At 42.9% G+C, this 17,551-nt stretch overlaps 2 protein-coding genes across 3 annotated transcripts; one reads left to right on the top strand and one right to left on the bottom strand.

Moving 5' to 3' along the window:
- Window positions 1-358: 358 nt before the first annotated feature.
- Window positions 359-8,403, top strand: LOC110486285 (max-like protein X). The gene is made up of 8 exons (XM_021557750.2): window positions 359-522; window positions 2,281-2,317; window positions 2,447-2,536; window positions 2,896-3,005; window positions 3,220-3,322; window positions 3,521-3,620; window positions 7,071-7,272; window positions 7,580-8,403. Exons 1-8 carry the CDS (start codon window positions 481-483, stop codon window positions 7,634-7,636), a joined length of 741 nt encoding a protein of 246 aa, XP_021413425.2. The 5' UTR covers window positions 359-480; the 3' UTR covers window positions 7,637-8,403.
- Window positions 8,404-9,076: 673 nt separating this feature from the next.
- Window positions 9,077-17,358, bottom strand: LOC110486286 (homologous-pairing protein 2 homolog). 2 transcript variants are annotated; one of them, XM_021557751.2, is made up of 8 exons: window positions 17,182-17,353; window positions 16,883-16,983; window positions 16,700-16,789; window positions 10,175-10,286; window positions 9,950-10,095; window positions 9,816-9,869; window positions 9,485-9,544; window positions 9,077-9,310 (listed from the first exon to the last, which is right to left on the bottom strand). In XM_021557751.2, exons 1-8 carry the CDS (start codon window positions 17,201-17,203, stop codon window positions 9,254-9,256), a joined length of 642 nt encoding a protein of 213 aa, XP_021413426.2. In that variant the 5' UTR covers window positions 17,204-17,353; the 3' UTR covers window positions 9,077-9,253. The 2 variants fall into 2 exon arrangements, with proteins under 2 accessions (XP_021413426.2, XP_021413428.2); XM_021557753.2 differs by lacking the exon at window positions 9,816-9,869 and having other exon boundaries at window positions 17,182-17,358.
- Window positions 17,359-17,551: the final 193 nt, after the last annotated feature.

Raw genomic sequence — 17,551 nt, 5'->3', positions numbered from 1 at the left:
GATCTTCATCACATCAGATCTTTTTCAGAGCTGATCTGATTGGCACAATTAGTGAAAGCAATATCATAATCGGGCTGTTGTAAACGCAGCCATATGCCGCGTTCAAAAAACTGGGAAATCGGAAATCTCTGACTTCCGACTTGACTACGTTCAAAACAACTGGGAACATTGAGAGAAAAAACGGGCTCCGAGTGGGGAAAAAAACGTTTGAACGGTCATCCAATGTGGAATTCCAACTTGGGAACTTCGGGCTTCTTTCTATATGTCCGACTTTCCGTCCTGAAGATCACTGACGTCATGATTTGACCGAGTTCCCCGTTGTTTTGAACGCAGCAATAGATCCCTACGGCCTATAAACAACGCTCAATTTCTTGCACTTATTTGATATGTTATACTGTGTGAACCAGCAGAGGGCGTAGTTCCCTTTCTCTAAATAGCTTTTCCACCGCATGACGCTCTCGAACAGCTGCTCATTCCAAGATGACGGATCCTACAGGATCGCCGGAGGATCACTGGAACAAAGTAAGCTTGCTAGTTTAGACGAATATATGAGATGTGAGGACAAATAAGCGGTGTACGACACTGCCATATATTCGTAGCAAGAATAGTGTTTGTAATTTGGAGTTAATTTGCTACAATTGGCTTGTGCTAGCTAACACTAACAGGTAGCTAGCTAGGTATTAGCGCTTTTGTTTATGACTCTTTTCAAGCTTCTTCCCACTTTCGTTACGGTTCTGTAACGGTCAAGTGCTGGCCAATTTGTAGCCTAGTCATAGTGGACCAGGCGGGTGATTAGCAAATTCACCGTCTGGGTGGACAGTGTTTAATTCTGCAAATGGTACACTCATCATATATCCACAGGTAAATGAATAAGTCAACTTTACAAAACGCTGTTGGTGTGGTCAGATTGCGCCCACGTCACGATGTCGCGCAACGCATGTTTGCCGAGGTTGTGTACATGTTTCTACCCAAAAAATACTTGCCATATTTCAGTCTTGTCTGCACTGACCGCATAGGAACGTGGGTCCTACTAGTAGTTAGCTGCCACCTAGCAGTGGTGTAAAAATACTTTAAAGTACTACTTAAGTAGTTTTGGGGGGTATCTGTACTTTACTTTATTTATTTTTTGGATAACTTTTACTTCACTACATTCCTAAAGGAAATAATGCACTTTTTACTCCATACATTTTCCCTGACACCCAAAAGTACAAGTAACAGTTTGAATGCTTAGCAGAACAGAAAAATTGTCAAATTAACACACTTATCAAGAGAACATCCCATGTTTATCTCTACTGCCTCTGATCTGGCGGACTCATTAAACACACATGCCTAATTTGTAAAGATATCTGAATGTTTACGTTTGGCCCTGGTTATCAGTAAAGGAAATGGTGCGGTCTAGTTTGCTTAATATAAGGAATTTCAAATTATTTATACTTTTGCTTTTGATACTTAAGTATATTCAAAACCAAATACTTGTAGACATTCTGCCTACATGAATCAAATCAGTGGTGTATTCATTCCGCTGATTCTGTTTCTTAAACAGAAGCAAACGAAACGGGAAGGAACCGAGCTGTATTTGACCAATATAAACACATTTTATTTGCAGAACATAACTGTTTGGACATGATTACACCCCAGGACTACTGCCAGTGGAGTTTGTTTATGCTAATTGCTGTGTTTGTCTGGGGATTAGATTAGTAAAAATTGATTGAATCAGTTTTGGAACCGGTGCCCTGTTCAAAGTCCACGGCGAAGTCGAGAATCCTTCTCAACTTTTCAGCTGACTTCTGCCGCGTTCACATGCCAGTCGAAACTATGAAAGTTGTTGAACGCGGCACGTTTATAACTAAGACCAGTTAGCAAGTCTGACATTTTCGAGTTACCTAATTCAGATTTAGCACGTGAATGTGGCAGAAGTCGTCTGAAAAGTAGAGAAGGATTCCGTTTCCACATACAAAAGTGATTGCTTTTGATAACATTTTATCTGCCTTCCCAATGAAAACTAGTTTGAAAATTCAAACATATTTGAACCTATTTTATAGAAAAGAGATGTGTTTCTGAATGACGCACCATGCTGCCTTGTTGCCGAAGCAGCACAGATTACTGTTCCATTTGAGAAGGGAGCTCCTCCCTCACTGCTTTTACCTGTTCACGTCACCGGTGCCCCGCACGGCTCAGCATAATTGAATCTGCCCATTGAATGAGACGGGAAAGAGCCTGTTCTCACCTCCTTATCCACTGTTTTATTCTCTCATGTCAACACCTGCCATGGCTGAACAGAGCGACGGGGCTTTCAGTGACAATGGATTTGACCCCAGTGAGTAGTATCCTTAGTCCTAATTGTTGTTTTACCAAAATATACAATCTATAGCTAGTAGGCTACCAGTTCTGTGGATAACTGATTAGTAATTTAATGATGTCTGAGCTCTTCATGTTCTCCATTAAGGTTTCTTTGCTGAGAATGCAAGGAAGGGTACTGTGGTCTCCAGGGCTAACAGCATTGGGTCCACAAGTGCCTCATCAGTACCAAATACAGGTACTGTGTTCTTTGTCATTTATGTTTCGACAACATATGTTAGAGTATTTTTAATCTGCAACATGGTGTGTGTACTATATGACTAAACGTTTTGTGTATGTGAGGCAATGCAGCATATTTATTTTGTATCCTGATTCAGAAATGACCATTTTGTTTGTTGTCTTACTCCCTACCCCACTCTCACTTCCACTTCACTCTATTTTTTCTTGGGGTTTTTTCTCTATTGCATTTCCAAGTGACCTAGTTCGGTTGGGCGTTGTCCTGCGCTCTCATTGTCCAGTGCTCTATTCTATCTTGATGTCGGCCTTGAGCCCTAGGGAGGTAGACTGAAACACCTGCTCTTCCTCTCCTGACTGTAGATGATGAAGACAGTGACTACAGGCATGAGACCACATACAAGGAGTCCTACAAAGACCGGAGGAGACAGGCACACACACAGGCCGAGCAGAAACGACGGGATGCTATCAAGGTTTGGCCTCCGATGGGGAGCGGAACAACAGGAGTGTAGATCATGGGGAGGAGGGTAGTTGTGAAAAGGTTGAAAAATACAAAAGATTGGGGGGGTTGGACAGAGGGAGTTGGTGACTGATCTCTTCCAAAAAATGAAGATGTTTCTTAGGTGGCCAAATGTAATATTTTTGTCATTTCTAAAATCTGTTTGTCATGTGTGTTTGACTCCACAGAAAGGTTATGATGATCTCCAGTCCATAGTGCCCACCTGCCAGCAGCAATCTGAGTTTGCCGTGGGGACGCAGAAGATCAGCAAGGCCACAGTGCTGCAGAAAAGTAATGTAGACCATTGTACCTCTCAACCAGAAATTTACATTTTAGGACTGCAAATTGGCATTCCGACCTGTGTTTTTTTATAATGTCAACATACTATAAGTATTTATAAAGGATCCCACCCTAAGCTGGAATTTTCCTCCCTGAAAGAAATGTTTTGTCCAGAAATCCCTGACTGGTTGTTTCTGTTTCCTGCTGCAGCTATCGACTACATCCAGTTTCTGCACAAAGAGAAGAAGAAGCAGGAGGAGGACATGTCTATGCTGAGGAAGGAAGTGATGGCACTGAAGATCATGAAAACGTTAGTCGCAGGCAAAAAAAAAATCTGTTACTACAGTGTGATACTGTAAAGTGTCAAAGCAGAGAGGGGAGAGCTGCGGGGTGAAACCATTAAAGATATTAGCTGTGTTAACCTAAATTATACATATTTAATCTAAGAGAACCTTCCAGGATATGTTTAATTTACCTAATAACTCATGCACGTGTGTCCATGGTGGATTGCATAGGCTGTATCAGGTCAGTCCTGGTAGACGGGCCTTATCAGAGAGGGAAATGCCTCAGCCCACACTCTGCTCTGGCAGAGAGAAGTCCAGGAAAGCAGTCAACGGGGTTGGTTTTTACCCAAACAACTATTGGGACGTGACCCTCTGCATATACTGTGGAGGGAGGCCACTCCTACAGGAACATCTGACTGGATTGTGCTGCCATCTAATCATTTATTTTCCTGAAGAGGCACCGAAGCCTCATTTTATAAGTTTTGAATTGTGTAGTCATTTATGCTATTTGACAGCCTCAGGGTTCTACGCTGAACTTTTTTACAAGGAGCACGTGTGCTCCTAAGTTGAGAAATGTAAGCGCACAAAGAAATTTAGGAGCACAATTAAAAATGATGTTTTAAAGGTAGAATCCAGCATTTTCTAGGTGCACCGGTGCTCCTAAATTAGAATTCCAGGTCGCACGGCAAAAACATTTAGGCGAGTAAAATGGTTGCGCTGTAGAGCCTTCAACATGTACTACCAACACGACGCTATCATAGTTGTATAAATATGATGATATTAACATTATTGTCAGTAGCTAGGTTTCCATCCATTTCATGCGAATAAACAACACATTTTCCCACCAGGGTTGTTTTCCGTCAAATGAACTTGTTGCGGATAAAAGGCTGTGCGTGACGACGTAGTGCACATAAATCCCTTCTGAGGTAAAATTCAGATGAGCTGAATAAAAATGACAAGTTAAATGGGTTTACATCGCATTTTCAACTCTACTGATGGGTTTCTCAAAACAAATGGTTGTCTAGTTTGTTCCCACTCTGGTATTGGCAGTGCGCTCTAGCCAACAGCTCGCAGATACAGGGAGGGTTTAGCCTACATGGCAGCTTTGTCAAACGGCAGCTCGATATTGATTGGAAAGGAGCATTAAGCTCATCAACTTGCATTTTCACCACCCTGTGAAGTTCATAACGTATTTAATCTGTAGCCTAATAAACGGCATGCTTTCCCAGTGCGTTATAGTGGGACGACCACACGTCATCGCGTGACTCCAAGTTTACTTCGATATGATGGTTATTATATGAATATTTGCTCATTAACTTTTCCACTGACGTGCTGCATAATACATTTTAGACACAAAGATCCCACCTTTTCTAGCGTATTTGGTTTTGTCTGCATTTTGGAAAGGTTACTGACACTTTCTGTTTCAATCAAGCCTGTTGTGATTTATTTTTCCTCAACATGTACATTATGCGCATTAAAAGGTTGGATGGAAACCTGGTTAGAAATGGTCAGATGTAGTCGAACAGGTTACTTGAACAATAAGGCCTGAGGAGGTGTGGCACAGTGCCTGGATACAGCCCTTAGTGGTATACATTGTCTTCAGGAAGTATTCGTACCCCTTGACTTATTCCACATTTTGTTGTGTTACAACCTGAATTCAAATTGGATTAATTATACAGTACCAGAAAAGTTTGGACACACCTACTCATTCAAGGATTTTTCTTTTTACTATTTTCTACATTGTAGAATAATAGTGAAGACATCAAAACTATGAGATGACACTTATGGAATCATGTAGTAACCAAAAAAGTGTTAAACAAATCTAAATATATTTAAGATTCTTCAAAGTAGCCATATGCTGAGCACTTGGCTGCTTTTGCTTATCTCTGCTGTCCAACTCATCCCAAACCATCTCAATTGGGTTGAGGTCGGTGATTTTTGAGGCCAGGTCATCTGATGCAGCACTCCATCACTCTCCTTCTTGGTCAAATAGCCCTTCCACAGCTTAGAGGTGTGTTGGGTCATTGTCCTGTTGAAAAACAAATGATAGTCCCACTAAGCCCAAACCAGATGGGATGGTGTATCGCTGCAGAATGCTGTGGTAGCCATGCTTGTTAAGTGTGCCTTGAATTCTAAATAAATCAGTGTCACCAGCACACCTCCTCCATGCTTCATGGTGGGAACCACACATGCGGAGGTCAACCATTCACCTACTCTGTGTCTCACAAACCAAAAATCTCCTCAAATTTGGACTCATCAGACCAAAGGACAGATTTCCACCGGTCTAATGTCCATTGCTCGTGTTTCTTGGCCCATGCAAGTGTCTTCTTATTATTGGTGTCCTTTAGCAGTGGTTTCTTTGCAGCAATTCGACCATGAAGGCCTGATTCACGCAGTCTCCTCTGAACAGTTGATGTATCTGTTACTTGAACTCTGAAGCATTTATTGGCTAATCTTTTACCAGATAGGGCTATCTGCTGTATACCACCCCTACCTTGTCACAACACAACTGATAGGCTCAAATGAATTAACAAGGAAAGAAATTCCACAAATGAACTTTTAGCAAGGCATACGTGTTTAATTGAAATGCATTCCAGGTGACTACCTCGTGAAGTTGGTTGAGAGAATGCCAAGCATGTGCAAAGCTGTCAAGGCAAAGGGTGGCTACTTTGAAGAATCTCAAATATAAAATATATGTTGATTTGTTTAAGACCTTTTTGGTTGCTACATGATTCCATATGTGTTGTTTCATAGTTTTGATGTCTTCACTATAATTATACAATGTAGAAAATAATAAAAACTAAAAACACTGGAAGGTGTAGGTGTGTCAACTTTTGACAAGTACAGGGTGTGTATTTTTTTCACCCATCTACACACTATAATAAAGTGAGAACATTTTTGTAGAAAGTTTAGCAAATTTATTGAAAATGAAATACAGACGTCTAATTTATGTAAGTATTCACACCCTTAAGACAATACATTGGAATCACCTCTGGCAGCTATTACAGCTGTGAGTCTTTCTGGGTAAGTCTCTAAAGAGCTTTGCACACCTGGATTGTACAATATTTGCACTGTCTAATTGGTTGTTAATCATTTTTACTCCTGAACTTATTTTGGCTTGCCATAACAAAGGGTTGAATACTTAATGACTCAAGACATTTCAGCTTTTAATTTTTAATTTGTTTGTAAAAATAAAATAAAAAATATATATACATATATCATCTCAATTTAATCAATTTTAAATTCAGGCTGTAATACAACAAAATTGAAGTCAAGGTGCATCATAACTTTCTGAAACCCACGCCTTATTGTTATTATAAACCGGTTAACAACATGAATATAGCAAAAAATATGTATTGTGTCAAACCCATGGTATATTGTCTGATATAAACACGGCTGGAATTCTGTTTCAGCCAATTAGCATCCAGTACCCAAACTACCCGGTTTATAATACGTGTTTAACCTGTGTGTTGTAGAAACTATGAGCACATAGTGAAGGCCCACCAGAACAACCCTCAGCAGGGGGAGGAGCAGGTGTCAGACCATGTCAAGTTCAGTGTGTTTCAGAGCATCATGGACTCCCTGTTCCAGTCCTTCAGCAGGTCTGTGTCTGTGGCCAGCTTCCAGGAGCTGTCCGCCTGCGTCTTCAGCTGGATCGAGGAGCACTGCAAGCCTCAGGTAGGACACTCAATGCACTAAATGTACTGTACTGCTGGGGGAATCTCGCTGCTGGTGGATGGATGGTGCACCAAATCATATATGGTTTTAAGGTAATGGTCTTTATATGTGATAGTCATGGCATTTTGGTGTATTTTTTGCTCAAGGATGGTATTTTGGACTTCCGTCTGACCCCAACAGGTCAAAACTATCACCGCTGTAGGCTTTAATTGACATGCCAGCCACCCTGTCTTGCTCTGAGGATTGATGACTATGTTGAGTTGACAGCTGTGGAAGGTAATCCATGTTTGTCCTCTTTTCTTCCCAGACATTGCGTGAGTTTGTGGTGGGAGTTCTCCGGCAGCTCAACAGCCAGCCGTATTAATGCAGTTCAGGCGTAAACTCAGGACAGGAATCTCCCCACGAGGATGGAGCCGGGGCCTACCCTGGGTTCTCAGGGTCTGGTAGAGACCTCACATATCAGCCTATTGTGTTCCCTCCTGGCCTGCAGTATTTAAATCGTTAACGCTTAATCAACTCACCACCAGTCTGCAGCAGGGTTGGGTGTTTCCTGTTTAGTCAGGTCAAATCCAGCCCAGCATTCTGTGGTTTTAGTCATCAGGGGTTTCGTTGCAGAACAGAGTTGTGTTAAACAAGGCAAATGGCCACTTGCTTGTAAACATTCCCTAATGTTTACATTCACCACAAATCAGGGATTGGAACCACATTTTATTTTTTAATTGTTCCATTTCAAACCTCTTTTGTTCCAGTGTTCAAACCAGCATAAAGTTCTAAACTGGTTCCAATCAAATCCAAAACAGTCATGAGTTAAAATATTCAATTCAAACCAGTTGTGATGGTATTTGAGAATTGTTAAATGTTCATTGATTGTGATGTCATGATTGCTGGTGTCCATGTTGTGACAGAATCAAGCATATTTGTAAGTGTTACTGCAGCTTTTCGCCTTTTCATCATCTTTATTGGCAAAAAGGCACGGTAGAATAGTGATTCATGAATAGTTCTGTATTTAACATGGTTTTTAAACAGAATCTCTGAACCAAAAAACTCTGGCCAGGATTCAATCAGATTAGCGGTAAACGCATAGCTAATCATTGCTTTTGTTTAGGTGGTGTTGGAGGTGTAACTGCGTTTCAATTTTTTTTTTAACCTTTATTAAACTAGGCAAGTCAGTTAAGAGCTAATTATTATTTACAATGACGGCGTTAGAGCTGTCAAATCCACAAGAAGCTCCTGGCGTTAACTATAGCTGGCATTGCCATTGGATGCACCAAGGTGCAGTAGTAGAAAGCCCTTGCAGCAGTGTTACAAATTATAACAGTGAAATGTGTGATAAATCCCGACTTTGTTTAATGATTGTAATTTCTATATAGCCTACACATTCTTGTTCTGAACTTCTAAGGTGGGTGGGATACAAGGGCGGGTGTGGTTTCATGACAATGACCACAAGAGCAGCCGCTTACCAATTTGACAGCTTCAACAGTTACACCACCTAAACAAAAGCAATGTGTTTGTCAGCTGATGCAGGTTGCTGCAGATCTGATTGAATCCTGGCCTTAAACAGTCAAGAATGTTCAAATGTAATGTGAAGAATTTGGTGATTTATTTTGACAATGTGCTCAGGAGAACTTGTACCAAATGTTTCAGGACCTTCTGGTAAACCTAACAGATGTGAATGTTTAATCTGTGTAATTACCAGACTTTAAAAAGGGATAATTTTATACGACAAGTCTTTGTGCTGGTATAAATCAATCAGGTCTACTGTTACATATTTTCTGCTGATTTGGACAAGAATTTGATGGAAGTATTTTGTATGAATGATTTAATTGCAAAATAAACTTTAAAGTATACACCTGTACAAGGTATTTTATTACAAAACATTACAAATAGTAATTAGTTACTCCTGAAATGAGTTTTGATGGCATAATACTCCCTCAGAATTGACATTTAAGTCAAAGTAAACAAAAGATCCTCCAACATTCTGTCAGGTACTTGGCATAGTCACTTTACAGTCCTCATCAGTCTCCACACCAACTTCTTCCTAAACAGAGAACACAAAAAAAGATGCTGACATCTCAGGTTGACAAATAAGAGTAAACATGATAGGCATTTGTCTCCCTCTGTCATGGTGATGAACAATATCTTGTTTCCCAAATAAAGACAATAGAATTGATGTGTAGAACTGTAGATCTGTATGTTTTGCAGAGCATCTTACCAGAAATTGCTTCTTGGTCTTGGGGTATCCCTCCAAAATGGAACCCATCATATCAGCTGCCTGAGAGGAGCAGAGACAGATTCAGACTATTTGTTCTGGTTTGTCCTGCTCTGACACGAATACTCGTACGGATTTGATCAAGTAAGGGCTCTATTCAATCCAAATTGCGGGAAGTACAGCGTGTATGGCAATGTTCCTGCGTTTAGCGGAGACTGCATTCACGGTAAACGATGCATGTCTGCTTGATCGGAAATAACCTTTACATTTTATCACGCAATCCGTAACATGTCAGCAATACATCTGGAATAGAGCCCTAAAATAAATACATCACCAGTCTCTTCCTCTTCTTCCACTCTTTCAGGTAGAGATGTCTCTCCTTGTAAACCTGAAGGAAAGACGCATGAGCACAATATATGGGGGGGGGGGGGGGTTGTATTTGAACCCAGGTCTGATTGTGACCCATACCATCTCCTTCTGCTCTGGTGTGACATGATTGGTCGCTGACTTGATCTTCTCCAGATGCTCCCTGTAACCAGAACACCCTTCTTTCAGCTCCTGGATCTCTGATATAATTTCCTCTGTGGTCAGGGAGCTGTTGAGCTCCTTCAGCTCTGCAATCAGAGATAAGAGTATGTCGGGTAGTCCAGTGTGTGGGAAGAGTGCTGATAGGGCCAAAGAGGGGAGCCCTACCTGCGTCCTGCTGTCTGCAGCCCTGAGAGATAGCCTGCACCTGTGTGCTGAGGTCAGAGATGCGACTGTCGATGGCCTTCAGATCTGCCTCACTCACCTCTGCAAACTGGGCCTGTAGGTAGTCAAGGACATTCTGGTAGTTATATTTACTGGTTAGTTTTTTTATTACTATGTGGTACATTTTCACAACTCAAAACAGATCATCAAAAAGGCAATTAATACATTTTCATTTGACTATAACACAAAATCAGTCACTTTTTCACCAAACTTCACTGCTTTACTACAATTGTATTGGCCAATACAAAACTGTAATAGCCATAATACACTGCTCAAAAAAATAAAGGGAACACTAAAATAACACATCCTAGATCTGAATGAATGAAATATTCTTATTAAATACTTACATAGTTGAATGTGCTGACAACAAAATCACACAAAAATTATCAATGGAAATCAAATTTATCAACCCATGGAGGTCTGGATTTGGTGTCACACTCAAAATTAAAGTGGAAAACCACACTACAGGCTGATCCAACTTTGATGTAATGTCCTTAAAACAAGTCAAAATGAGGCTCAGTAGTGTGTGTGGCCTCCACGTGCCTGTATGACCTCCCTACAACGCCTGGGCATGCTCCTGATGAGGTGGCGGATGGTCTCCTGAGGGATCTCCTCCCAGACCTGGACTAAAGCATCCGCCAACTCCTGGACAGTCTGTGGTGCAATGTGGCATTGGTGGATGGAGCGAGACATGATGTCCCAGATGTGCTCAATTGGATTCAGGTCTGGGGAACGGACGGGCCAGTCCATAGCATCAATGCCTTCCTCTTGCAGGAACTGCTGACACACTCCAGCCACATGAGGTCTAGCATTGTCTTGCATTAGGAGGAACCTAGGGCCAACCGCACCAGCATATGGTCTCACAAGGGGTCTGAGGCTCTCATCTCGGTACCTAATGGCAGTCAGGCTACCTCTGGCGAGCACATGGAGGGCTGTGCGGCCCCCCAAAGAAATGCCACACCACACCATGACTGACCCACTGCCAAACGGGTCATGCTGGAGGATGTTGCAGGCAGCAGAACGTTCTCCACGGCGTCTCCAGACTGTCACGTCTGTCACATGTGCTCAGTGTGAACCTGCTTTCATCTGTGACGAGCACAGAGTGCCAGTGGCGAATTTGCCAATCTTGGTGTTCTCTGGCAAATGCCAAACGTCCTGCACGGTGTTGGGCTGTAAGCAGAACCCCCAACTGTGGACGTCGGGCCCTCATGGAGTCTGTTTCTGACCGTTTGAGCAGACACATACACATTTGTGGCCTGCTGGAGGTCATTTTGCAGGGCTCTGGCAGTGCTCCTCCTTGCACAAAGGCGGAGGTAGCGGTCCTGCTGCTGGGTTGTTGCCCTCCTACGGCCTCCTCCACGTCTCCTGATGTACTGGCCAGTCTCTTGGTAGCGCCTCCATGCTCTGGACACTACGCTGACAGACACAGCAAACCTTGCCACAGCTCGCATTGATGAGCCATCCTGGATGAGCTGCACTACCTGAGCCACTTGTGTGGGTTGTAAACTCCGTCTCATGCTACCACTAGAGTGAAAGCACCGCCAGCAAAACATCAGCCAGGAAGCATAGGAACTGAGAAGTGGTCTGTGGTCACCACCTGCAGAACCACTCCTTTATTAGGGGTGTCTTGCTAATTGCCTATAATTTCCACCTGTTGTCTATTCCATTTGCACAACAGCATGTGACATTTGTCAATCAGTGTTGCTTCCTAAGTGGACAGTTTGATTTCACAGAAGTGTGATTGACTTGGAGTTACATTGTGTTGTTTAAGTGTTCCCTTTATTTTTTTGAGCAGTGTATATACATTTACATAGACACTTATCCAAAGTGACAAAAGTCCACACATTTTGGTATGTGTCCCCAGTGGGAATCGGATCTACAACTCTGTTGTTAGTGCCACACTTATGAGCTGAGCCATGTACAGGACCACTACAATACATAAGTACAATACTGTAAAATACTTGATTATCCTTATTACCATACAGGTGGAAGATGTATGCTGCCATCCCCATGAGTACCACCCTCATTCAGGCCATGGATGAGGCATGCAATGATTTAAATCCAGACCTACAGTACCAGTCAAAAGTTGACACACCTACTCATTCAAGGGTTTTTCTGAATTTTTACTATTTTCTACATTGTAGAATAATAGTGAAGACATCAAAACTATGAAATAACCCATATGGAATCTAATAACCAAAAAAAGTGTTAAACAAATAAATATATTTTATGAGATTCTTCAAAGTAGCCACCCTTTGCCTTGACAGCTTTGTAGCCTTGGTATTCTCTCAACCAGCTTCATGAGGTGGCATTGTTTAAAGTGGCTAATGCTACATTTTTTACATTAATTTCCATTATTAAAGTGGCTGGAGTTGAGTCAGTATGTTGGCAGCAGCCACTCAATGTTAGTGGTGACTGTTTAACAGTCTGATGGCCTTGAGATAGAAGCTGTTTTTCAGTCTCTCGGTCCCTGCTTTGATGCACCTGTACTGACCTCGCCTTCTGGATGATAGCGGGGTGAACAGGCAGTGGCTCGGGTGGTTGTTATCCTTGATTATCTTTATGGCCTTCCTGTGACATCGGGTGGTGTAGGTGTCCTGGAGGGCAGGTAGTTTTCCCCCGGTGATGCGTTGTGCAGACCTCACTACCCTCTGGAGAGGCTTACGGTTGTGGGCGGAGCAGTTGCCGTACCAGGCGGTGATACAGCCCGACAGGATGCTCTCGATTGTGCATCTGTAAAAGTTTGTGAGTGCTTTTGTTGACAAGCTGAATTTCTTCAGCCTCCTGAGGTTGAAGAGGCACTGTTGCGCCTTCTTCACAACGCTGTCTGTGTGGGTGGACCAATTCAGTTTGTCCGTGATGTTTACGCTGAGGAACTTACTACCCTCTCTACTACTGCCCTGTCGATGTGGATAGGGGGGTGCTCCCTCTGCTGTTTCCTAAAGTCCACGATCATCTCCTTTGTTTTGTTGACGTTGAGTGTGAGGTTATTTTCCTGACACCACACTCCGAGGGCCCTCACCTCCTCCCTGTAGGCCGTCTCGTCGTTGTTGGTAATTAAGCCTACCACTGTAGTGTCGTCCGCAAACTTGATGATTGAGTTGGAGGCGTGCATGGCCACGCAGTCGTGGGTGAACAGGGAGTACAGGAGAGGGCTCAGAACACACCCTTGTGGAGCCTCAGTGTTGAGGATCAGCGGGGTGGAGATGTTGTTACCTACTCTCACCACCTGGCCGTGGCCCGTCAAGAAGTCCAGTACCCAGTTGCACAGGGTGGGGTTGAGACCCAGGGTCTCGAGCTTGATGACGAGTTTGGAGGGTACTATGGTGTTAAATGCTGAGCTGTAGTCGATGAACAGCATTCTCACGTAGGTATTCCTCTAAGGTGTCAGGTAGGGTGGAGGTGATATGGTCCTTGACTTGTCTCTCAAAGCACTTCATGATGACGTTTAGCTCAGTTACCTTAGCTTTCTTGGGAACAGGAACAATGGTGGCCCTCTTGAAGCATGAGGGGACAGCAGACTGGGATAAGGATTGATTGAATATGTCCGTAAACACACCAGCCAGCTGGTCTGCGCAAGCTCTGAGGACGCGGCTGGGGATGCCGTCTGGGCCTGCAGCCTTGCGAGGGTTAACACGTTTAAATGTTTTACTCACGCCGGCTGCAGTGAAGGAGAGTCCGCAGGTTTTGGTAGCGGGCCGTGTCAGTGGCACTGTATTGTCCTCAAAGTGAGTAAAGAAGTTATTTAGTCTGTCTGGGTGCAAGACATCCTGGTCCGCAACGGGGCTGGTTTTCTTTTTGTAATCCGTGATTGACTGTAGACCCTGCCACATACCTCGTGTCTGAGCCGTTGAATTGCGACTCTACTTTGTCTCTATACTGATGCTTAGCTTGTTTGATTGCCTTGCGGAGGGAATAGCTACACTGTTTGTATTCGGTCATGTTTCTGGTCACCTTGCCTTGGTTAAAAGCAGTGGTTCGCACTTTCAGTTTTGCGCAAATGCTGCCATCAATCCACGGTTTCTGGTTTGGGAATGTTTTAATAGTTGCTATGGGTACGACATCGCCAATGCATTTTCTAATGAACCCGAATCAGCATATTCGTCAATGTTGTTGTTGGACGCAATGCGAAACATATCCCAATCCACGTGATCGATGCAGTCTTGAAGCGTGGAGTCAGATTGGTCGGACCAGCGTTGAACAGACCTGAGCGTGGGAGCTTCCTGTTTTAGTTTCTGTCTATAGGCTGGAAGCAACAAAATGGAGTCGTGGTCAGCTTTTCCGAAAGGAGGGCGGGGGAGGGCCTTATATGCATCGCGGAAGTTAGAATAACAATGATCCAGGGTTTTACCAGCCCTGGTTGCACAATCGATATGCTGATAGAATTTAGGGAGTCTTGTTTTCAGCTTAGCCTTGTTAAAATCCCCAGCTAAAATGAATGCAGCCTCAGGATATGTGGTTTCCAGTTTGCATAGAGTCAAATAAAGTTTGTTCAGGGCCATCGATGTGTCAGCTTGGGGGGGAATAATTACGGATGTGATTATAATCGAAGAGAATTCTCTTGGTAGATAATGCGGTCGACATTTGATTGTGAGGAATTCTAAGTCAGGTGAACAGAAGGACTTGAGTTCCTGTATGTTGTTATGATCACACCACGTCTCGTTAATCATAAGGCATACCCCCCCGCCCGTCTTCTTACCAGAAAGATGCTTGTTTCTGTCTGCGCGATGCGTGAAGAAACCAGCTGGCTGCACCGACTCCGATAGCGTCTCTCGAGTGAGCCATGTTTCCGCGAAGCAAAGAACGTCTCTGATGTTTCTCTGGAATGCTACCCTTGCTCGGATTTCATCAACCTTGTTGTCAAGAGACTGAACATTGGCGAGTAGTATACCAGAAGACCGCTTCGTTTGCCCCTTTTACGGCGACGTTGTTTAGCCTCGCCGGCTAGGATCCGATCCATTGTCCTGGGTGGTGGGCAAAACACAGGATCCGTTTTGGGAAAGTCGTATTCCTGGTCATAATGATGGGGAGTTGATGTTGCTCTTATATTCAGTAGTTCCTCCCGACTGTATGTAATGAAACCTAAGATTACCTGGGTTACCAATGTAAGAAATAACAGTTTCCTAGGAACGTGAAGCGAGGCGGCCATCTCTGTCGGCCGGAGGAGACTGCGTGAATCAGGCCTTCATGGTCGAAACCACTACTAAAGGACACCAATAAGAAGACATGCTTGGGCCAAGAAACACGAGAAATGGACGTTAGACTGGTGGAGACCGGTGAGACTTTGGTTCCAACCGCTGTGTCTTTGGGAGACGCAGAGTAGGTGAGTGGATGATCTCTGCATGTGTGGTTCCCACCATGAAGTAGGTGTGATGGTGCTTTGCTGGTGACACTGTCTGTGATTTATTTAGAATTCAGGGCACACTTGACCAGCATGGCTACCACAGCATTCTACAGCATTACGCCATCCCATCTGGTTTGCGCTTAGTGGGACTATCATTTGTTTTTCAACAGGACAATGACCCAACACACCTCCAGGCTGTGTAAGGACTATTTGACCAAGAAGGAGAGTGATGGAGTGCTGTATCAGATGACCTGGCCTCCACAATCACCCAACCACAACCCAATTGAGATGGTTTGGGATGAGTTGGACCGCAGAGTGAAGAAAAAGCAGCCAACAAGTGAAGAAAAAGCAGCCAACATGCTCAGCATGTGGAAACGCCTTCAAGACTCTTGGAAAAGCATTCCTCATGAAGCTGGTTGAGAGAATGCCAAGAGTGTGTTAAGCTGTCGTCAAATTGTAGAAACTTTGAAGAATCAAATATAAAATATGTTGATTGGTTTAACACTTTTTTGGATACTACATGATTCCATGTGTTGTTTTATAGTTTGTAGAACATACTAGAAATAAAGAAATACCCTTGAATGAGTAGGTGTCCAAACTTTTGACTGGTACTGTATGTCAGGCTTGGATAGAAAATAATAAAAATTGACTGAACATCAAATGTTCATGGGTAGTGCAAGTGTATTGCCTAATGTGATAACAGTACTGTAATTTACAGTAATGTAAATTCAAAGGGCAATTTTGAAATTTCTTACATTTTCTGCCATTGGAGTACGTTAAAATAACTAAATTGAGGAAATATCATTATGTTGTGTTTTGGTGATCAAACCAATCTACTCATTTCACAGTAAACTTGAAAGAGGTCTCCAAAGAAAATGAATGAAGGTTATTGAATGGAAGACTGGCTGCTTACAAGTGTTAACAGTTTTGATTTAAAAAAAAAATATATATATATATATATATATATATATACAAATTCCCCACATACTTGTGAAATTAGCAGCAAAGAGAGAAAAAAAACGAATCACCAAAACAGAAAAGATTCAGATCAGCAGTGGCTACATATTTCCATCAACATATACAGTACGCATTGACGTGCTGCTCTGATACTCAGCCTGGATCACCTGATCAGCAAAGTAGATCTTTTGCTTCCCATAGGTTTTCTCTTTGATCTTCCCTTCCAGTGCCAACTGTTCCATGGCTTTAACCACAGCCTACCAGGATAGGAATGAGTAATCAAATATACATTTTAGTTTATGTATGCTGAAAATCATGTCACTGGCTCAGAACAGTTTAGCCTTTCTCACCGTCTTTCCCAGGCCGTGCTGCTTCTGTAAATTGTTAAAGACATCTTGGGCACTGTAAGGACGGTTCTTCTCGTTTAGGTAAGCAAATATGACTGTTAAACCTGTCAACAAAAACAGTGACCTGTATAACTTCTAGCTGGTGTATGGATTTATCAGTGCAGGTGAGTGTCAGCTTGCTGTACTGCTTCTAACTTGGCTAACGTTCGCTACATCGGTTAGGAAAACGTCTGTCATGTTTGGCAACATACTAGACGCAATGAATGTAGCAACCTGGTAAAATAAAAGATTACAACTCATACCTCCGTTGTCTTTTTTGCTCATTTTTTTTATTCCGTGAACTATAAACTATCGCTAACTAACTTGTGCTTATTGACAGATCTCGAGTTTTGCGCGCCGTGATGCATTGTGGGTGTCCAGGCTTTCCCTACGTCATAACGAAACAGAAGCTTGTTTTCGTCACCCTCCGCCTCTGTGCAAGACCGCCTGGGACAGCTTGGGTATGGACTCTTGAGCAGTGCATGAAATAAGCGCCAGCAACCAGCCAAATGTCGGTAAAAAGAAGAAAAAAAGTCCCAAGTGAATTTTTTTAAATTTTTGAATCTGCCTGCAAGGATGTCAAATTTTCAAAATTGTGATTTTGGATCTGTGGAATATTGCATTGTTTAGAAA

The sequence above is a fragment of the Oncorhynchus mykiss genome, chromosome 13 (assembly GCF_013265735.2).
Source record: "Oncorhynchus mykiss isolate Arlee chromosome 13, USDA_OmykA_1.1, whole genome shotgun sequence".
NCBI lineage: Eukaryota > Metazoa > Chordata > Actinopteri > Salmoniformes > Salmonidae > Oncorhynchus > Oncorhynchus mykiss.
The sequence above is the reverse complement of the archived record's forward strand: the minus strand, read 5'-3'. Positions and strand labels throughout refer to the sequence as shown.